Source organism: Drosophila melanogaster, chromosome 3L (genome assembly GCF_000001215.4).
Source record: "Drosophila melanogaster chromosome 3L".
Taxonomy (NCBI): Eukaryota; Metazoa; Arthropoda; class Insecta; order Diptera; family Drosophilidae; genus Drosophila; species Drosophila melanogaster.
In genome coordinates, this window is record NT_037436.4 from 3,549,543 (window position 1) to 3,572,518 (window position 22,976).

The 22,976-nt window shown below is 39.8% G+C and overlaps 1 protein-coding gene and 1 long non-coding RNA gene across 15 annotated transcripts in view; one reads left to right on the forward strand and one right to left on the reverse strand.

Moving 5' to 3' along the window:
• Nucleotides 1–22,976, forward strand: part of Eip63E (Ecdysone-induced protein 63E) — a 94,771-nt gene that overhangs the window by 33,792 nt on the left and 38,003 nt on the right. For all 14 annotated transcript variants that reach the window (NM_001202113.2, NM_079180.4, NM_001274444.1 and 11 more), the window contains one exon: nt 3,245–3,322. In NM_001202113.2, the coding sequence (NP_001189042.1) occupies nt 3,245–3,322 (78 nt within the window). The remainder of the gene's footprint in view (nt 1–3,244; nt 3,323–22,976) is intronic.
• Nucleotides 6,089–6,757, reverse strand: lncRNA:CR45820 (long non-coding RNA:CR45820). The gene has a single exon (NR_133166.1). It is a non-coding gene; the product is annotated as a long non-coding RNA:CR45820 (long non-coding RNA).

The window sequence follows — 22,976 nt, forward strand, 5'->3', positions numbered from 1 at the left end:
TAACTACAGATGTGCATACAATACTATTACTTTCTCGAAATTGTAAAGTCATTCAATTCTAAAACATGGTATAAAGATATAAACTTTCATTGAACTTCCTAATATATAAGTTAATAAAAAAGTTATCTTATATTAACAACTTAACTGCTATTATTTTGCACACGACTGTAGGATGAGCTGCCGTGTGTCGTGGCCAAAATGTCACGTATACGTCGTGTGGCCTGCCACAGAATCTGCTTCGCCTCCTTCACGATTTTCACGCCTGTCTCGCGCTTTTCCACTTTTCCTCGTCGGCTAGCTCTGCTTTTGCTTTTGTTTTGCTCGACTGTAGGTAATTACGTCATTAACAAGAAATTTGGAAAGTGCTCGTCATATCATTTTCTTTTTGGCTTGTGTCAACTGTTTGGCTGCCGTTTTTTTGTCGAGGGGGTAATTGCCGGTCTGCTTTTTGGGGTAATGAATGCGTTTCGAAAGGAGGCACTTTGTTAGGGCCTAAAAACGAGCAGATTGTTTTAGAACAGATTGTAAACTATTAGGCAACATTAATTGGTTTAATTTAACTTAGCACATATTTTCTGGAAATAGGATTCAAACGAAGTGTTATGTGTGTTTTCTTCAATGTTTACTTATCGCACTTTAACTTTAATAAAAAGTGCTATAATAATGTTATTAGTAGAACCCATTCGTGGGTTATAGGACTACTTTTGGTATCGCTTGATATAGAACACCCAAGTAAATATAATTATCCTAATTGGGGATCGTTATCGAATCCTTAAGTTGCGCCCATCAATTTCCATATTTCATTGGCAAGTCAATAGTACTCCCAACCTGAACGAGCATTTCTTTCCAACTACCTTTTGCATTTTTGATTATTTATTTTGCCTGTTTTGTTTTTTTTGTTTGGCTCCTTGTTATTTGTTCCCTAATTAGATGTCACAGACATTAGCCAACCTTTCCAGCAGTGACTGACTGTTCAGTTATCGGTGCCCTTCCTTTTTTTTGCTTGTGGCACGCCTGACTGGCCACGCCCCCAGCCAACAGATAACATGGGCGGTTGGGCGTTGGATCCTCTAGGCTATTGAACCCACTCAATGCCACTCAACTCTCTACCTGTCTGCGTATATCAGCGCTATATCGCTCGCCTTTGATCTGAAACTTGGTTGCCCACAATTTGTTGTCGTCGTCTGGTGCTGACATTGATTTTGATTGCAAACTTTGATGTTTGCATATGCAACTCATTAATGCAGTGCCACTTTGCCATTGCAACTTTATCGCTGGGCGAAAACTTTTGCGCCACGCCTTTAATTAAATAAGTTTGATGCTAACATCATGCGTTTCTTTTTCGTAGCAGGAGCTCTTGCAATATTGACAACAATTTATCAAAAACTATTAAGGCTGGCGCCATTTTATGCAAATCACTGTGCACAGTGAGTGTCATTTATATGCAATCGCCTGGCTCGGTGTGTCTGGCTCTGTCAACTGGCATTAGCATCAGCATCAGCATCGCCATCATAATCATATTTCCAGCTCACTTATGTAGACAACACCAGAAACAACACGGCTATATAGAGCTCTTTGTTGGGGATGCACAGAAAGAAACTTTCATAAAGACTAGGCGATGAAATCGAATGCTTCAAATAATAACAACTCAATATTATAGAGTATGGGCCAAAGCAAATTAGTTTAATCTTAATATAATTAGTTTTAACACCTTCACACATCATAGGTATTCCCCCTAGTTTCTCCCTGTTTTCGAGTTCTTTGTTGTCAAATCACCTCCCCCTTTTTGAAGCCCTCGGGTTATGTTTTTGAATAGCCATTTTAGAAGTCAACAACAGCTTATAGTTATGACTCCAATGGCCCCCGTAATTGAGTTGCAGTTTTGGCGAAAATGGGCGGGGGTTACTTGGGGGCCTTATGCAAAGCACTCCATGGCCATAAATTGCTCGGGCTTGAGTTGCTTCTTGCATTGTTTAAGCCAAATTGCTTTCGACAGCAAGCCAAACTATACACAAGGGGTTCGAACAAGAAGTTATCTCAACACTCCAGCATACACTTTATCGCCTGATTTAGCTCGACTCACATATGTATGTATGTATGGCTGAATAAATAACGAGAAACATATTTTACATATGGAGAGTGAGAGATACACTTTTAAGTTATTTTCTGTATGCAATTGTCAAAGTCGCCTTTATTCTCGAACCAAACTGGTTTGGTACTTTGCTGGATATTTATTGGATGTGGAGGCATTGTGGAGGTCGTTTTGGAGTGGTCATCTCAATCAGTGTCAGTACAGCGGCTTAAAAGTTGTGAAGAGATTGACAAATGATTGTTCAAGTGGCAATTTCCGTATTGGGATGGTGGTAATACAGTTGAATCTGACGGATAATCCAGAGATCTAAGTGTAAATGAAGAACGAGGGAATTTGAATAGGAAATGTAGGTGTTACTTAGCACAGCAATTTATATTTATTTCTTTGTGAGTAACCATTCGATTTTATTACTAAACACAAATCAATATTTGTCAATATAGAGTTGTTGACCCAATTGCTTTATTTTAAACTAGCCACAAAAAGTACTCATTTTTGTGCGTTCTAATAATAGAGAAAAAAAATTAAACACAATCCGAAATCATTAATGCAATCAGCAAACCAGGAAACCCGGACACGCCTCCCATTGAAAACCTCTTGAACAAAGACAACAAATACCAATTTTCATGCCTCACTGAGCATTCAAATAAGCGCTTTTTGCTAAATGTTATTATTTGATCATTTCGACAAACAACAGAATTAAAAAGAAAACTTAATTATACCGTTGAGTTGTGGAGGGGAACGAGAGATTCCCCCTTGAATACCAAAATAAACTGAGAAATGCATTTTCTATTTTCGGCCGAATATTTTTGGTTGGTGTAAAATTTGTTGATTATTCATTTGGGGAAATGCAGTCGCCACGATTTTCCATCTCTGGGGTCACCCTGTTTATTATGTGCGACCACGCTCGACTGATTTATGTTCGTTTATAACAACGAAATCTGCGTTTTGTTTCCTCCGTTTGTTTGTTTGTTTGTTTTGAAGTTTTCCCAATGCACACATATACAATATATATAGAAAAGAGACAACTTGATTGGAGCCATCATTATGCAATCACCGTATGTCACTTAATAAATCTCTCACATTTCAGCGCAATTAAGTGATTTGTTTGTGTAAATTTATTTATGTATATTTTTTTCTCCTATTTATTCGCAGGCGTCACAATGCGCGAGAAAAAGGGAGGAGCCCTTCAGAAGCTCAAGAAGAGACTTTCGCACAGCTTCGGCAGATTAAGTGAGTAGAAATTATAAAAAATATACCCATAATTCTAAGAGAAAACTGTGATTAAATATTGTTATTTTTTTCGCCTTGAATTGTCAATAATCCCGAGGAAAACTCTCAATGAGTTGAGTCACTCTGCGATTTGTGTTTCCATGTGGGTGCAGTGTCTTTCAAACAATAGTTAGTTATGGTAATGCAATAGTCTATAGATAAATTTATGTATATGTGCAATAATGCAATCCAAGTTGCGGCAACACATAAAAAACTTGTTTAAATCAAGCGGGCGTTGCGGAAAATGTCAAATGAATTGTATATGTGAAGTTGAAGCTAGGAGAATTGATTATTATATATACGAGAGTCATCAGAGTTTTAATAATTTTCAATGTCCATTTTAAGTCTGTTCCCTGTTAATACCTGTAACTATAGCGTTATAAAAACGATTTCAAGTTTTCCCAGCTGTTATGAATTCAAAACATTTCCTGCTCCAAAGAACCCAACTTCCATAAACTTTCCCACTAAAAAAAAAGGACCCATCAACTCATTCCGTCTCGAATTTTTGCATTTATACGAACAAAAACGGAACTTCTTTTATTATGTCCTTCAGCTTTTTCTGACCGAAAACACAATTCCCGAATAAAAACAAAAAAACATCAATACAATTTTTAGTTAAAAAACTTTCGATGCTGCGAGACCGCAACAGATACAAATACAAAATGCAAAACGAACTCGCATTTTCAGACAGAAACTTATCGATTTCTTCGTTGGCATGGTGGGAAAAGCTTTTAATGGTCTAAAAACGCGTTTTGATGGGTTGTCAGTTTGGCTTTTTTCGTTGCGGTAATTGAATGCACTCGTTGCCCGTCAAATGCAATTTGACAGACAAAAGAGCCCGAAATATGCCAAAAACTTCGGAAAGTGTAAACATATTTTGACGAATTACTTGATCGAATGGCTGGTGGAGTGTTGTGCGCCTCTAATCTTTGCATTTCATAGAATTCGCCATGCATTTTCGATGGTTTATTTAGTTTATTTGTGCACGACATGGAAACCCGTATAGTTTGCACCACGTTGACTCACTGAAAAACCCGTTTCGGTCGCTTGATTTTGCGGCATGCGGCTAATTGTCTTTCAACGCCCACGCAAACGGTTTTATTTTCGGTTTTTTGTAAGCTTTTTTCCAGCCTTCATTTCTTGTTCCAGAAACTAGTTCGGCGAACAGCTGTTTTTCTTCCCATAATCGGAGCGATTTTGTGTGTTTTGCGATCTAGTCAGGGGCGTAGTCAAAGATACGGCGGTGGCAAATGTAAAATATAGTTTGAGTGCCACAGGTAAGCCCCTGAATATCTTACTAATGGTCTTGATTGGCTGGAAATCCAACCATATTTGGCTTAAGTATTTAATTGACATTTTGTGTCGTGGCTTTTGTTTTGAAATACCGAGTATATGGCCTTAATTGGGATCATGTGTTGGTAAATAAGTCGTTTCAAATTTCTTGGAAAAGAGAAAAATTTGGTGACCAGGAAATAGTTAAATTCAGACTACAATATATTTTAAATTCATATGTAATTTCAATAATTATTTCACCAACTGATTTCCTTTCATCATCAATCAATCCTGTCAGAATGAATTTCTTTCTGAATTTCATGCTCATTTTACAACATTTCAACTCATGTTCAGTGAGCAATTTTACTATTTCATTTCGATGAAGAATGAAGTTTGCAGCGAATTTTCCGCACCACAACCAATATGTCAGTGTTTTCCCCTCGGAAATGCAGCACCCGCGTCAACAATTGGGCAATTCTTCAAGCGGAAACAATTTCAAATGCATCTTGAGCTTGCATTGAAACAATTTCTCACGATTTTGCCATTTGGGAGCTTCTGTTTCGCCTCGGCTCATAAATGTTGCATTAACCAAAGAATATAAAACATCTGGTAGAGTTGGCTTTATTTAAGCTGAAGTTTAAATGTTTTGCTTGCATTATTGAGCAGTTTTGTGCAGCAGCTGGTTGATGCAACTGAAAAGGGGGAACAAATAAAACCAAGGAATGTCACTCGAGTTGCAAGTTGTCTGCCAAGGCCATTACAACAACAACACACTAACTGTAGTTGCTAGTTGCTGGACTTGTCTTGTCTTAGCCGCTTGTCAGCGAACTGATACTTGCAGCTTAACTATCGTTAATTGCCGCACGAGCTGCCGCTTGTGTTGCCTCGTTTTAATTACACCCAGCTCTGTGTCTGTAACTCACAGTCGCTCCTTCTAAACTGCTTCATTCGCCGGCCATAAAAGTTATGAAGTTATAAGACGTTGCACAACAGAAATTAAGTACCTACACGCTAAACAATAAAACTAGACTTCAGTTGAAGAGCAGTCAAAGTATATAGCCACCATAATAAAACGAAGGAAAATAAATCCAGTAGTACCTTTCTGTTTAGTTTAGTACGAACTAAACTATTTACGAACAGAGATCGTTTTTAAAATCGTTTTTAATGCTTGTATAGTGCAGCACTTGCTTGGACTTCTTTTTTTTCCGGTGCAGCTTATAGTTACAGCGCTTCCTCTTCAGCTTTTGATGAGTGCATTCCATAGATCAGAATTACACAGACCGGAATCACGCACACATATGATCTTTTCTGTCTTCTGAGCTGTGGATAACATGGAATGATTCATTGGATTTTTCTTTCTTGAGTTCGAGTTTTTTGAGGATGTCTGTAAAGTGGATTTAAGATATGAAAACATGTTCGTAGTTGTGTTCACTTGAAATACAGGGATTAGTTGTAATACATTTATTCGTTCCAAATAAAAACGTAAAATTTCACAACGACAACCACTTAAATCTGGTCACCTCGACTTAGATAAAACTACAAACACCTCTTGCCTCAAGTGAAAAATCCTCAACTTACTTAACCAACAATTGTGACACTTATTCCTCCGCCCACTTCCGCTCCTATGAAATAGAGGATAACTTTGCTCGACTGAAGTGAGATTCTTGAGATAACTCGAGGCTCCTTTGCTCCTTTTTGGTGTAAATATTTTATGGCGTCGAATGTCCGACTTTGACACTTGGTTGTCGGCTATATCGTCGCCATCGCATCATCATCATCGTCGTCGTCGTCGTCTCTATTTCTTTGTGCCAGTGATACAGTTCTGTACAGTGTTTCACCTCGCTCTTAGCCATGTTTTTCTCGTTTTTGCAGGCTTGTCATAATCCTTTCTGATAGCATTTTATGTCACAAGCCATGGCCAAACACACTCGACGTTGTCTATGGCTTTAACCCTTGACTGGTGTCCGTCTATCTGGCCGCCAGTCGCAGCCACTTGATAACTTTACACTTGAGCTCACTATCGCTGCTATTTTCAGACCTACTCAATGGCAGAAAAAAAAAAATGGGGAAAAAACCGAGAAAAATGTATATAAAAGATTCAGCAGCCGAAGACGAAGCGCGATAAGCAGCTAATGGTCGCCGACTGTTGATGCTTCCTCCACCGACTCGCTTTTATCTCCCGGAACTCCACACCCACCCTCTCTCTATATGGTATCTCCGCCACTCACTTCCCAAGTCTTTTCAATGCCCTCAGAAGAACTAAACTGGACTCTGCCCGCATATGTGCTGCTGACACAGTGATAACTGCTTTAAGTGGATCTATAGTTCCATGATACATGGAAATGCGGGTCGTAAGCTTTAAATTGATTTCAGAGCGGCTTAGATGTGATTAAAAATCAATTAAAAGCAGATTTACTGTTAAAATAGTTACTATCTCTTCACACTTAAGTTAAACTTTCTATTATCAAGCTTTTGGCCTTTCTAAAGCTTGACTGATTGGTATTGAACCTACGAGTGCTGACCAGTTTCTTTATATCCAGTAATCCCTGTACCATCACAGTCCATTCAAGTGCCACTGAGCAGATTCCGCTATCAGAACACGCATCGTTTCTCGCTTTTCGTCTCGCTTTCCCATCGCTTTTCAGCATTGTATTTACGCTCTGATTTGTGAAGAGCAAGAAACGCTACAGATGCCATCTGCCCCGCCCACCGACCAACGCCAACATCCCGACAACTTTCCGCCCCAACTTATCTGAAGATTTGAAGTACATACATATATGTGGACAAATCCGCTTTGGTGGCCCGTTTAATATGTCATGTCATTGATATGAAAACCCTCTTTCATTTGGTTTCAGTTTTATTTTCCGGCATGTGAGCTGATCTCCGCGACGGCCACACGTCGTATGAGTAATCACGCACATGACCTTTCGCTCGCTTAAGCACATTTAATGCAGCTACCCCCCACCTCCCACTAAATGTTGCACTATTAAATAAGTTATATGAGAAAGTACTCATACATGTTGCCAGCGCAAAATCCATATAGCGGAAGATTTTTTTACGCCCTCAGCGCGTTGAAAAGAAATTTATGCGGGTATTTTCCGTGTTTTATTACACGAATTCCTGAATTTCTGAGTAATTTAGTGAGGCCTCTAACATGGAGGGTTTTCCTCGATTTTTCCGTGCTTATGTTTGTGACATTGATGAGTGGCACTGAGCACTGAACTGTGTTTCGGGTTAATGGTTCACCATTGCGAAGGGGTTAAAGGTTTCGAGAAAAATATTTAATTTTTTTTCTTCTCGTATATATTTATCATGAAATACTGAAATGTAGTTAGGTAATAATAGCAGTAAAATAAATACAGACTCCACCGACTGATAAGCAGGCAACTAGAAGCACTTAAAGTGCACCTGGCACTCCCTGAGTTGCATTACATCATTCGGTTTGTTCTACTTCTGTCAATTATGTGTGTTTATCTTTTTTCACCGATTCCCAACACCACACATTTTCCAATTTCAAACAGCTTAACCCCTTGGGACACCGTGCTCGGGATTATTCTGCATTTTCGCCGACTATCATTGACTGTCCATAAACATTTGTGCCCCGTTCCATTTTATTATTTTACTCTCTGCCGGTGACAGGCGTTTCGTACATGTTCGATAATTTGTTTTTAAACGGCTCATTGTTGCTGGTGTTGCTGCTGTTTCGACTCTTGTCGAATGGGTACATTACATTACAGGTACATGTGTTGTCTGGAGCTGAAGAAAAAACCGAATCTTTTTTTATATGCCAGGCCAAGCGTCAATGCTGCCTGGAAAACGTGCCTTGAATGCGAGCAGGTTTTTTCCCCCCCCCCCCCCCCTTTATTTTCTTTGGAGGCTCACCGCCCATAATAAAAGTATTTTAAGTGAAATTCACAGCCTTCCGACGTAAATCGTAAAAATTCTGTTTTCAACGCGGCTTTTACTATTTCGTTGTTTGGTTTCTTTGGCGGTTGTGTTCTGGTCTGCTGTTTGGCAACGCGGGTAGAATTCAATTAGGCTGAAATAGTTTGGAAGTCAATTTGCAATTAGCTGCAGAGGAAAAAATGATTGGCTCTTTGAAAAAAATAATATCCACAATAAGGACATATCTTGCATGCTATAAATCAGTGAGCTTACATTTAATTTGATTATATAATACAGAATCATTTAAATAAATATTTATCAGTGTAACTGGCAAGTTTGCCGCCAGCTCGTCTGGTTCTCATTTTTTTTGCTGTACAACTTTATTTTTGGCATCTTTAGCTCGTTCTTCACTCGTTCAATGACTCTAATTCTGTAGTGAATGTCAAGGGATCCTCCCTTCGCCGCTCCGTTCTTTTGCCATTTCCTAATGCAGTTTTCAATTTGCCATTTCTGCTGATGCTGTTCGTGCCTTTGTTTATTGTTTATCTATGCCGCTGCATTTTTTCTTCCCGTTGTATTGTTTATTTTCGGTGGCTTACGCTGACGTCAAACAACGTTCACGACATTTGCGATCGGAAGACTGTAACACGTCCGTGCTCTTTGCTTCCACCATGGGTTTCCCTTTCCGATTATTATGTTTTTTGCATGCAAAGTGCAATGCCAACAGCAGCAGAAAAAGCAGAAGCCGTAGCTTCAGCGATAAACACAGCCAGACTAGACACCGCATAAACAAGGAAAATACCAAAAAATTGGTAGGGGGTGGCCACAAAAGGCTTTTTGCATTTTAATAGAAATGTTCTGGCGTCTTGCGCGCCGACGAAGACTCAAGCTCAACTCATGGCCCTTGTTGTGGCGGTAGATAAGAGTTTTTGGGGGGCACACTACATGGCTTATGGGTGCATTGAATTTGAAATAAAACAAAAGCAAGCTATTGAAAACTATATTCACAAGCTTCGATGCAATGTATTTTAAATTTAATATAAACATTAAGAGATAAGTGTAGGGCTTCCAAATCTATAAGTACAGCCACACCTGTGCGTTTCTGAGGAACTACTTCTCTCCGCGCTTCTCACACAGCTTAGCTTGTCTTTCAGCCACATTATATGTATAAAGCTCTTCGCAAAATTATTCCCACTTTAATTAGAAATCATAGAATTCAATGCTAGCATTCTGCAAATTTCTATGTTATGCTAGTCCCCCACAGCTAACCCCTTTTATGTGCTCATCATCGATTGTTGTCTGACTTTTAGCCATTTGTGGTGGCGCGGGCCTTATCCCATGCTTTCCGCTGTTTGGTGGCGCGTGACTTTGAAAATCTGCTTTCACATATAGATTTCCATTCCGTCGCATATCTCACAGACTTATGCCTGTCAATGCAATGCAGACACTGTGCAGACCGACAAAATAACAAAATATTATGCTACGTGATTTGGTCGGCGTTTGGCTCGAATCCCGATTCCCGATTCCTGATTTCTGATTGCATTTCTGCAATTGTGAAATATTTCTGCCGCATTGATTGCGTGGGCGAATAAAGCTGGATATGGAAATGTGGAGTTAAGGGGGCTTGGGAGGCCGGGGCCAGTTCTCCAAATTGGTTGCCATTTGGTTGTTGCTCCGTAAAATCCACTTGAGCGCTGGCTGCTTGAGTTGGGGACGTCGACGCCCACTTGCTGCCACAAAAAGCGTAAACATTTAATTTCCATGTGCCACGGGGAGCGAAACAAATGCAAAATAAACCAAGTGTTAAATATTTGACATGGGGCACATGACAACAGGAGGCGAGATTGCAGAGGAGTGGCCGCCACTCACGTCTAGAATTTCTTCTTCAGCCTAAGGCTGGCAACTTTGCTGCATTTCCTGACAGCTCCGACTGTCGGCATTTACCCCACAAATCTAGCCAAAAAGCCCACCCAGCTGTACACTGGTCTGGAAATAGGGAAAACGAATTTAATTCAGCTCAATACCAAATGCAAGTAACAAAAATGTTTAGGTGGATCCTATATTTGCATAAAACTTTTTGTAATAGGACGCTTCTCTCTGCGCTTCTCAAAAAGTTGTGCTAGTGGAAAGCACTCATATATATTCTTTTTCAATAAAGTAATCTGTAAATATTATTTATTTATGTATACATTGTGCATCTTAACATATCATGTAACAAGGCTAACCATTTTAGTTCAATTTTGCATATTCCTAAAAGCACTGTGCTCTTTTGGTCGTGTCATGTGCTTCGCTAATGACTTTTGCTTGCTGGGCAGGTCGCCTCCTCGTCATCAAGGGGCTTTCCCGGTCTTCAGGAAAATGTCAGTGTCGGCGCCCTCGCACTTCATTATTTTGAGTTTCCCAGCGCTCTCACTCTGCCATAATTTCTCCTTTCTTTTCACTTAAACTGGTTCAAGGTGTTGACTCTGTGCATGTGTGCTCACAACAAATGAGGCACCTGCATCGTGGTAATGGCTTCCTTGTACTCTTCCTTCCATCAACCTTCAGCCCAACGCGCCCGTGTTTTCCCCTTCTCGTTTATTGTCTGTCATGTGGCCGTAAAATGATTTCCTTCTTAGCCAGAGTTTTCTGCGCGCTTTCGCCCTGGAAATTCTTTTCCATATCTTTGCACTTGACACTCTTGACTCGGCTGCACAGTTTCGCAAGCACAGTTTTAATTACAGTTTTGCTGAAACTGATCCAAACGGCAGTAGACATTCCTCCAGACATTCGTGTTCTGTTCATTGTTCCAGTTTGTTGTTTGGTCTGCCGCTCAGCCCCGCCCACAATTTACAGCTTTTGGCTATTGTCTCGCTTGTTAGGGTCTGGCCGGCATTTTTCTTTTATTTCCCTTTTTATATATATATGTATATACATGTATATATTTGTTCCTTTTTCACATATTATTGTGTGTTTCCTCTGGTGGAAATGTTTGCTTGGCTGGCTGCTTGGCTCAAGAAGAGCAAAACATACACTTGGAGTGGGAAAAGCTGCTCAAAATGTCAAAAGTGGATGGGGGTAATAATAAACCACGAAAGGCGCATACCAAGCGTCTACAATTACCGTTGTACATATAAATCTTGAGTGGGGGAAAACAGAAACAGACCAGGAAAGGCCGAGAAACATATTCCAATAAATTGTTAGAAGGACGTGGAGCCCAGGCAAATTGAAAATTATTTTCCATTATTTTTTACATTTACTCTGACCACGGGTCAGTCCTTTTCTAACCAGAAACTGTTTGATGCTTTCGCAGGAAAGTTGCGAACAATGCTAATTCAAATTTACTACCCATTTGTGCACAAAAAAAAAAAAACACAAAGAAGCCGTTCTCTGCGCTTCTAAATAAGTTAAGGTAATTTACTACGCATTTTTGTAGCAGCTCATTTCCCTAAGGTTCTTAAAAACTAATCTGAACTTAATACATTTGTGTGAAGAAAGGCAACGTGTTTTTCAATTAGTAAACTTGAGCCCAACCATGACTCAACTTTCATTTAAGGAAACTACTTCAATTAGCAACATGCCCGAGTGTTCTGGGAAAAAGTTATCGTTTCCATTAGCACGAATGCTATGGGTTTATTTACAAGTAAATAAACAAATGATTGCATGCAAATGAAGTGCACTGCGTTGGTGATCAAAAGACTGAGGCCTTGCAGTCAAATCCCCCAGCAATCGCTGAGAAAATACAAAAATTTGTCTTCGTCCAGAGATTTCTGTGTCGTCTGCATATCGATGAAGTTGGGCGGAGAAGTCATCACGTCGATGCTGATGACAAACCAGATGGCGGTGGCAAATATTGACAATGGCCCAACAAGCAGGGGCAAAAACTCTCTTCTGCGGTTAACCAACCCGACCGCCAAGCACTTGACTGACTTTTGTTGCAAATTATTATTTTTATTTTTATTGTTATTATTGTTGTTGACTCTCCTCCATCTCCATCTCATGGCTGTCGCTCAATTTGCATTTGGCCAGGTGGAGAAGCGGTGGCACAGGACTTGCATTTCAATGACAATATTTCCTTTCGCCATCTTCCGATTGCCTCGAGTCCAATGCTCTCCGGTCGCCAGAGATGTCCAGCGATATGGGAATCAAATTTGCAATTTAATTCGTTATGGGTAAGGAAGTATGAAATAGGTTTATGGACACAATATGATGTGGCGCTTCAGAAATTATGGTATTTCAAACGGATACATTCACGACGACTAAATGGTTGAGTTATATTATAACATATCTACTTGAAAACCAACACCAAAACTATTTAATATGCCGTTGATACTTTTGCAAACTCTTTGCCAAATCGCTCATCTCTGGCTTGGCAATTTGCCTTTGGTTAGTTGCTTGGCTGGCGTTTCATTTTGATTTGATTACATTAGTTGCAAGTCCCAAGCTCCGCTTTCCACCTCAGGGATATCCATTTTAAAGTTCATTTACCCACCTCATCTCGTCCTGCCTTTTGGCCTCCGGTCGAATGGCTACACTTCCGTCTTAGTTATTTACCCAAGTGCGGGGATTTCTAGTTCGTTTGTCATTCAGACTCCTCCAGCTTCTCGTTTCTCTCATCCTTCCGCAGTTTGAAAAAGTTGATTTGCTTCTTGGACAAGTTTCCTCATTTCTAGTACAATTTTTTGTGTGCTGCACTTGTTTTGGCTTTTACAGGAAATTTGCAAGTCATAAACAAGTTTTTGCTTTTTATTTTTCTTGTGTGTGCCGGCTCCTTTTGGATTACTTCCCTTTTTGGGCATGTTTTTTAAGGTTTTTGTTTTAGGGCGCCGCAATGAAGTCGTAAATTTGGAAATTACTTGAAAAAAAGTTCTGCAAACTTTTTGGCTTATTAAAAACTGAAGTTCGTTGCGGAAATAGTTGCTGGCCAAATGATAAATAATTCTATAACTTCGGCAGCTCTCTAGTCTAGAGAATTTAGACGCCTAATAAAAATCCTAAGGTAGAGATTATACAATAAATATTTTATTGACTTCCTTTTTCAAAATCTTAACTCTGATTTACACTGATTGCCAAACTTTCCAACCTTAAATAGATTTTTTTTCCATTTTTTACGTGTTTTGGTATTTCCGTGTGTGCCGTAACTCATTTGACTGAAAGCTTTTCGGTGTTTCGCCAGTTATTCTCGAATGTCCTTGAGTGTTGCCACAAAAAAGCGTAAAACAAAAGAACCAACCAAGCCAAAGCGAAAAGTTGTTATAGCCATCAATCAAAGTTGGTCAAAAAAAAAAGGGGAGGTGAGAGGCTCTAGTGGGCCAACATCTTGTTTCCTTCGCCTGCAGAAGAGCCGGCATATCGTTCAATGTCATCAGGACAGGTGTTGTCAGTGGGTTAAATTGGAGGTGTGCAAAGTTGGAAAGCAAACATTTGTTGTGGCTGAAATTAGCATATGAGTCATACTCTGGCTGGCTTCGTTTGCCAGGCCATTAATAATAAACAGTAAAAAACGTTTCGGGCGCTCTATCAAATATCACTTAAAAATTATGAAGAGAGTGTGCTGAATTATTATTATTTGCCAGTAAAATATTTGCAGTACACGGCAATAAAATGTCAAAGCATTATTTAAATAACTATTAATATTTTGCTTTTATTTAAAATGAATCGTAGTTCAACTGATGAGGGAGAAGTTTTTAGCATAATATTTTCTATAAATTAAAGAGCTGTGATGATCATGATTTTTTCAGGTGTGTAAAGACGATTTGAGGGCTTGTTTTGCTGGCAATTAGCGTAGAAGTGCTGAAGTAAGCGAGTCCCGGCAATCGTCCTTTCTGGCCACTCGTAAATTGTCATTCGCAAACATTGCACATACGCTCAGTTGAACTTTACAGTTGGATCTGTTCAGCTTCTGTTCTTTTCTGGCGTGCTGATTTTCAGTTTTCCCAGGGATACTTTTTTTTTTGCAGCCCATTTTCGAGTTGACAATTTGAATAAAAGCCTGGCTGGGTGTGCAGTGAGCATGTGCTCTTTGCTACCAACTCTGGCGATGTGTATTTGTGTCTGCCTCCTCTGATGCATTGTCAGGATATTATTTATAGCACTTTGACTAGCTCTAATGGATTGCAGATGAGGCTTTAACTTCTTAAGTCTGTGTTGGCTTTAAATAGCTTAACTATTTGCAGGAGAGTCGATATTTTTGGAGTTTACTAAATCCTTAAGAAAGATGTTGGCTTTAATTTCTGTGATTTTAACTAGTTCCTATCACATAATTCACAAACTAAATAGAGTGTCCCCCTCTTTCTACTTGACATGTTGGCTTGCCTTAAGCCTTTCCATTAGAGCACTGCATCTTGTGCATTTTCATAATTTTCTTTTCGTTGGCTTTTCATCTTTTCATTTCGTTCGCTGCAATGCAAGCACACACATTTCTGAGCTCGTTATGCACAAGAAAAATACGAAAGAGGAAAACTTGATTTGTCAACTTTTTCGCCCAACAATGCCTGGTCTTTTTTGCAGTCCGTGTGTTTTGTATCTTAAGCCAAACAATGTCAACATTTTTGCCTGACATTTTGCCAACGAATTTTCCTTACTATTTTCCCCCATGAATTTTCTTTATCATTTTGTTCATTCGTATGACATAACTGGAATGTTTTCGCTGTCATTTGATAATATTTTCTTCGCCTTAAAGTTATTTCCATGAGCGTGGGAATTTCGATTTGTTGTGGCATGTGTTTTGTGTGTCCTGGAAACCTGTAATTGAATTGCTGGAAATTATCGATTGTCTGTGTAATGTCGTAAAGTCCTTATATCTGGCCTCTGCCCTTTGCACTTGGCGCCTTTCTTGTACTCCCTGCATTTTAAAGCAAATCTCTGAGAGAATTTTGTCTAACCCGCATGTAACTGTCAACTTTGCTCGGGGGCAAGTTTGCCTTTGGCCTTCAAGGTGCTGCTTTACCCAAAGCCACCCCCTAGTTTTCTCACCCACCCTTTTGTCTCTCGCAGAGGAAAACTTTGTCAAACGACTTTCGCATGCATTTTTAATGCAAAGGCCAGCTAGAAACGGGAAAAAGTTGAGGCAAACAAGTTTAAGCTAACTGCCTGGGTGGCAGGTGCTTTTTTTTTTTGGGTGGAGGGGGTAGCAGGTGAGTGGGCGAAAAGAGGGTGTTAAGTGGGTGATGGGGTGGCTTCATATTCGCTGACGCAATGCGACAGCAGCAAAGTGTACAAAAAATGGGTTACACATGCCCGGCCCGAAGGGTGAACCCTTCTTCTCTCTTCCGTTGACCAGCGGCCAAAAAAGAGCTGTAAGGCGGGAAATTGAATTACTTTGCTTGTGCACACGCCCACTTTCCACACCTCCTACCGTTTTTCGTCCCCCCTATTGAAACTCACATGCTCAAAATAATCGTTTCCGCTTGACTTTACCCCAATTATGTCAAATCAAATTGCTCACTCTCAGGCCACCGGAAAATTCAATGCAAAGAATAAACGCTTAACCCTTCAATGACCCCACAAAATGTGACCGAAAATCAAAAAGAATTCCAATCAAAATAATTCCCAGCAGGCAGAAATCAATAGGGGTGCTTTTAGAGATGCTGTAACTTTGGTTTATAACTAATTGCTAGCATGATAAAAAAAAAAAAAAAAAAATAATCCACAAATTTGAATAGTTATAATTTTAAGAAAAATCTAAAAATAAAATAGGGGATTACAACAAGTTATTATTAATAATGTTATTCTATAATCCTTGTGCATTTCATAGCCACTTACTTAAATTTCTCAGTGCACATCGTTGCCTTTAAATTCATAGGGTAATTGAAACATTAACTTTGGCAAAACGGCAGCCCATTTTTTGTCGCAGATTTAAATTCATTTTGACAGGGAGGCGAGGAGTTGGAGTTGAGTTCTTAAAGCGGAGTTCCGAGGAAGTGGCCTCGGGGATTGGGACATGAGCAACTGCAAAGAGCTGGGGCGACAACATCCGCATCGTCATCATCAGCGGCCTCAAAGGAAGCAATCAATTTATGCAAATCGCATGTAAATCTGTTTGAAAGCCCGCGTTTGCTGAAAGGGCAGGAGAAATGCAAGCCAAATTGTTTGCCATGAGAGGATGCCACTGAAGGATGTTTAATACACAAACTTGAAAAGTGTGAATATCGTGCGTTAAATGCGAACTAACAGTTTGAAGACGACTGCCGAGAATTGCCAATAAAATGTAAATGAGAAATCTAATAAAAGAAAAGCTGCGAAAGAGACATATGTAAATAGATAATGGCCCGGCTATAAAAAATAATGAACCAAGACGTGAGCACAAGTTGCGTTGTTTTCGGGAGAGTGAAAAGCCAAGAAATCAGGGCACCAAAGCTGAAAATGAGAAAATGCCAAAGGAAATATCTTCTAAATTGAGAATCGATGGAAAGGCATTTAAGCTGCTAAAACAACCAGAAAAAGGAATGAAAGCATAGTTCAAGTTCGTTAAATCTTTTCGGGTTTAAGGGTAGGCTTCAAGAGACTGAAATAAAGTTGTCTGAAATACGGTAAAGGAAATTGTAGATGCATTTAATTATTTTAAATGTCTGTACTGTAATATAGCAAGTCCAACATTATGTAGAACCTTTAAGGAACAACCGTAGGCCATACCCACCCCTATCATACTTCAAAATCATGTTTAGGGCTGACTGCATTTGAAGTGCAGTAGGTAACAAACTGGTTGCAAAGAATAAAAAAGCTGGGCGAAAATAAAATGGCAAAAGGGGCAGCAGGAGCAGTGGCAATCGTGCAACAAGGACTCCCTCGATAACCGGGCCTCTCGTCATTTTTCGGTGGCCTCAGGTGATGGCATTTTCCACCCCCTTAAACCACGTTGCCCCCCATGCCGCTAATGGAGTTGGCTGCTGCTTCGTTTGAGCTCAAAGTGCAGACACGTGCCACGCCGGACTTTTTATCCCAGTCCACGGATCATGGACCCACATTCGCACAGTCGCTGCGAAAATATTGCCCCCACCATGACAGTTGTCGTCGCCTTCTCCATTTCGCATGGTTGTAGCATTTTCGGTGGTTCAGTGGACCAGTGGCGAACGCACCGTGACGGATTTGCATGGCCACCAAAACCTGAAACCACCACCTCAACCACTCACCACCCTAAACCACCCATCCCGCACATACATCACTCAAAATGGGCATAACAAAATGCACTCAAAACAAAATTCAAGATTTATTTTCAGTATGCTTTTAAAGAACATTTTTTAAAAGTGGCAATGGTAAGAGCAATTGTTAAAAAATTCTTAGCTATTTAAATTACATTTTATTTGTTAGTTTGATATCTGTTATATCATTTCCCACTTATTTTCCCAGTGTTGTAAATAGCAACCCCCTTTTTGGGAGTTTTCTGTACTGCTATCACAAGCTGCCACACGTTGGCATTTGCAACATTCAACATTTTGTTGCCATGTTGCTTATCAGCCAGGCAACAGTGTTCCTGGGGGTGGTTTTGCATAATATCAGAATGGACAAGTTGGGGGGCCTTTAGGAGGACCTGGAATCGATATGAGGGAACCCGTCTGCAGTTTGCGGTAGGCACACAACGGTATGACCAGCTCCAGAGGTGGACTTCCAGCCGAAGCCTCACTCCGAGGGTCTTGAAAGCAACCCAAACTCCAAACCAAAGTTAAATACTCGATAAGCGAGCTCGCCTGCCTTGTTTTCCTTTATTTGCCCTGTTTTTTTCGCTTATGATTTATATAGAAAATTGCCGGGTTGCCAATGACAGCCATTGATGTGAATTCAGGGTGTGTTTTTATACAACATTCCACTTCCACCAGAAATTGTCACCAAATATTGCTTTAGCGTATTTTGTTTCCCACTTCTTCCATTTCCATTTATCCATTTGCATTTCTTTTTCCACTTTTGGAGTTGTTTCTAATTTTAAACCAATTAAAGTTGTCCCAACTTGCAGCTTCCTGAGACCCGAAAAGCTAATCCCCGGGTTAAAAGGCTTCGCGAGGGCTTGTGAAACAAATTAATATTTATTTTCATTAAAGCTGTCGAAAGTTTTAAATTTCATTTACCGAAAACGGGTACTCTTCTCGGTTTGTAGCTGGAAAGATTGGAAATTCAATTTCATTTTCTTTCGCTTCCTGGGCGGTCCCTCTAGATTGACATGTTCAGGTGATGGAGGAAAGTTTCAGGAACAGATACAAACCGATTTTTGCCTCTTTTTTATGGGCTTTTTTCGGCTAATGAATACGGAAGTTTTGGCACAATGGTGGGGGCGAAAAAGTAAAATACTCCCCTAAAAAGTTGTATGAAAAAGTCTTAAATATAGAAAAGTTTTTAAAAGATACAATAAAATGCATAACTATGTATGTTTCGGTCAATACTTTCCACTTACAAAACTTGATAGCCTCGGAAAGACAATATCCCGATGAAAGGCACCATTCACATTGCATGGCATAGAAAATGGTATACGATTTCCATTTAACACCTTCGTGAGCGAACCAGATAAACTTACCGGGGGCAGCTAGGTGTTAAGTGTCGAATTCATGGCTAACATTCACTTTTTCATGCGACTACTTTTTGTTCACGTGCCCTCAGCAAATGTGTTAAACTTAGCCAAATCGCATTAAATTTAATATAATTTTGTGATTATCAAATTTGCAACTCTCGCTCATCCAGCAGCATCATCATTATCATTATCGCCATCATTTGCTTTTGAATGCTACATCACGTTCGCCGCGCATTGTTGAATAATGAATAATCTGTCATGACAATTGTCAAGTCTTTCCCGACTCTGTGGGTGACATGGAAATTTAGCTGCAACAATTTTTTCACATCTTTCGCCGGCGTGTTGTAAATCAAATTTGCGACAGTTTTCCTCATTTCCTGCACACGCAAAAACAACAGAAAGAAATGCGGCAGCAAAAAAAGAGAAACACATAAAAATCGTAACCAAATCATTAGCAGTTCATAAACAAAACGAATTTATTATAATTTGCATACTTAAGTTGATTGCGTGATTGTTTTGTGTGGCTTTTATGAGGGGCCTGATTGGTCAGTGAATGTAAAACTGTGTACTATTTTTACCTCGGTATTTAGCCTAATTATTCCAGCTATTTCGAAACTGTTATTATCTTGCTTTGCGGCTTAAGCATTTCCAAGAATTTCTTAAAGCAAGTTAAAGCTCTTCGGTGTCTTTTCCAAAGCAATTTCAAGAAAGAACAGACATTTTTCACACTTTTGTATTAATGCATGCATGCCAGACAACTAGTTTAGTGTCAACATTGTATGAGTAATGAGGCTTAAGAGCAACTGAGCTGCAGGGAAAGAGACGGAAAGACTTTGCCGGAAAGAGATAGCGATATATAGAGGATGGATAGTCACTGGCAGAAGAAGCCTTTTGTTGCGCCACAAGCCAAGTCACCATCAGAAGCAGTCGGTATTTACACAGAAAGAAATATTTGTAAGAAAAATATTTAAAACAAAGTTTATGAATGAATGATAAATTCAAAATATCTTAAACAATTAATTTAACTAATTTTGGAAGATGAAAAAGAGTTGTCCTTTTCTTATTTATTCGTGTGTAATCCAATTGCTTTCCTTGGGCTGCAGCCTGTGCTCCTTGCATGTGTAATCAACATTAAACTGTATTTTGTAATCAACCCACACACACACACACACTCAGGCATATACGCGTACTTACGCACACACGTACACTCGGGAAAAAGTTTGACGGCTCAGCAAAAGCGGAAGTGAAAATGGCAAAGGACGAGTGAGAAAATGCCGCTTGCAGGTGTCGTCCTCTTTTTCCTTCCCTTGGATGGTACAAAAAAAAAAAATCTGCAACTCATGCAAGATGCAAAGGTGTGGGTGAAATGCGGGTGTGAGACTCAGAGCAAACACATTATAAAATCTATACACGCTCTAAGCGCACTTTTAACCCATTAACGCCCCCACAAAGCCAGCCTCAGTTTCAGGCGGCTGCTGGCTTAATGTTTGCCAGATGACGTGGCTGAAAGTTGTCCGAACCTGGGAGCACTTTGAGAAAAATACCACCATCTTCGGTTGCGATTTAGATCTTGAGAAATTTGAATAATCATGTTCATAAGAAAGAACTTATATTGACAATAATGTTAAAGCTCTAAAATTTCTTATTGTTAAAGGAAACCTACCATTTATATGTGACTACTGCAACTTCGTTTATATCCACATACCACTGCACTTTAGTCCCCAACTCCCGGAATTTGTCGTTCCTTCCTGAAGAAATAGTGTCAACTTGCGTTGGCGGCATTTTAATGCGAGCACCCATCCCAGTTCTACCCCCATTTTTTTAGGGATAGCCACCCCAAAGTATTAACACCTCAGTGCCCCGCCGCTTCAGGCTTTGCATTGTCTACTGTTTCCTGCATTTTTTGTTGTCCTATTTCTGTGCCCCACGAACACAAAACGTTTAATCGTCTGTGCATAATACATTTTGCCTAAGCTCCGTGAATGTTCTTATTTCCTAGCTGTTGCTGCGTATTCAACTTTGTTTTCGTTTTTTATATATATATTCTTATGCAATATTTACATTTTCTTTTTCGGCTATGAAGTTATTGACATGTGGTAGGAAGTGCTGGCAGTATATTTTCCAAGACGCTGCATTCAAAAGCCTCTATCTCCGCCCTTTTCGCATTAGCCACACTTGGCTTAACTTGGTTTTTCTACATTGAGTCAACCGGTAACTGATGTCGTTATGCAATCTATAGAAAAATAGCTATAGATGCCACATTGCAGTCTTTTCAGAAATTTTCTTGTGTAACAGCTGCTCTTTCAGTGGCTCTCAAACTTTTGCCCCTTCCTCACAAATCGCACAAAAGCTGACTACACTTTTTTTCCATCATTTTTGCTGTTTTGAAACTTTGACCATATTTTCATTTGTTTTTTTTTTGGTGAGGGAGAAAAGACTGCACTCTCAGCTTGTCTCCCTTTGTAATTATTTTAAAAGCGCAACTTGTGCACGTAACGACATTTGTGGCAACCTAAAAAAAAAAAGACAAAGAAAAGCCAAAGGAGTCAGCGATTGCCATTTTAAGAGAACATAAACAAAAGCATTCTGCTAAAGTTGTTTGGCGAAAAAAACTTGGTGTGGGTGAGTGCGTGACTGGGTGGCGCTGAAACTTGAGAACAGTGGGCTGAAATCTGCAGAAAAAAGGAAAAAAGCGAAGGGGAAGCATTTCAAGGACGGTACAAGAAGCCCAAAACTTAATTAGATAAATTCCTTTTAATGATTCATGAATTTCGGGGAATGTTCAGCCATTGCCATTCATTAAAATTATTATTTGGAGTTGAAATTTGTGCCCGCCCCCCTGATAGATGCACTTTTTTATGGAGCGAGAGAGTCCTTATTCTTTTATCTTCTGAAATCCAAGTAATCTTATAAAGAATCTGCACCTAGCGAAACTTTTTCGGCGACGTTTGCCGTCTGCGCCAAGTCAAGTGGAGATGCCCATTCCCCGATTTTCCGCCTTTTCCCTTTCCGGCTGCCAAGTTGCCCCCTAAACCAGGCCAAACACTTAGACACACCCCGCCAGAGCCGCCCACTTATCAAATTTCATATTTACAAACTCCAAACGAAATGATAGAGCAGGGTAAGAGAAAATATGCACATAAAAAAATGCTATTAATCAAATTTGTATGTAGTGCAATCAAGTATATCGCATTTTTAGATACACTACTGAATAGTTTTTAATAAATAATTATACAAATTACATTATATATTTGTACAGCTAATTTTTATTACACCTTTAGCCTGCTTTAGTCTAAGCAGATTATGAAAAACTTTTCCGTGTGCCCTGAAAGGGGTTGCCTTATATTTTGTAAAGTCAAGTGCACTATGGACTTGGAAATGGTGGAGTCGGGGAAATGGCAAGTTTGGAGTCTACACAAAAAAACTTCCGGCGCCGCGGGCCATTAGCTGAAGACCCTAGAGGCCACTTCAAGGCGCGGAGATACAGATAGGAGTGTATATAAATATATATATATATATATATGTATGGAAATAGAAGGAGATAGGGCACTCGATTCGCAGCGAGATGTAGAAAAGTCAGCGACTTGATAATGATAATGAGTGGAAACGTTGATTATCCCTTGCTGGCAATGCTCCCCGCTGATTGTTATGCAAAGGAGCAAATTAAATTGCTGCAAAAATGTTTTCCAAGGAAAAGCTATCCCCGTTCGCCTCACAATCCTTTCGAGCATATTTTGTGCATTTCAAATATGCGTAAGTGGGAGAAGTTCAAGTCAAGTTGAAGTTGAAGCTGAAGCCTTCAACAAATGAAATCCTGGAGCATGCTCATCTGCCAATTTAACAGACAGTAAGGGAGCTATTATAATTCCCATCCGACATCGGGAATAGTGTCTCAAGTAGAGCGGCAATTGTGTCTGCTGACTGCAAGAGTTTTCTTTGGTGGCTACCCCTTTTCGGGTTATTGTGAGCAATTTCAATTTG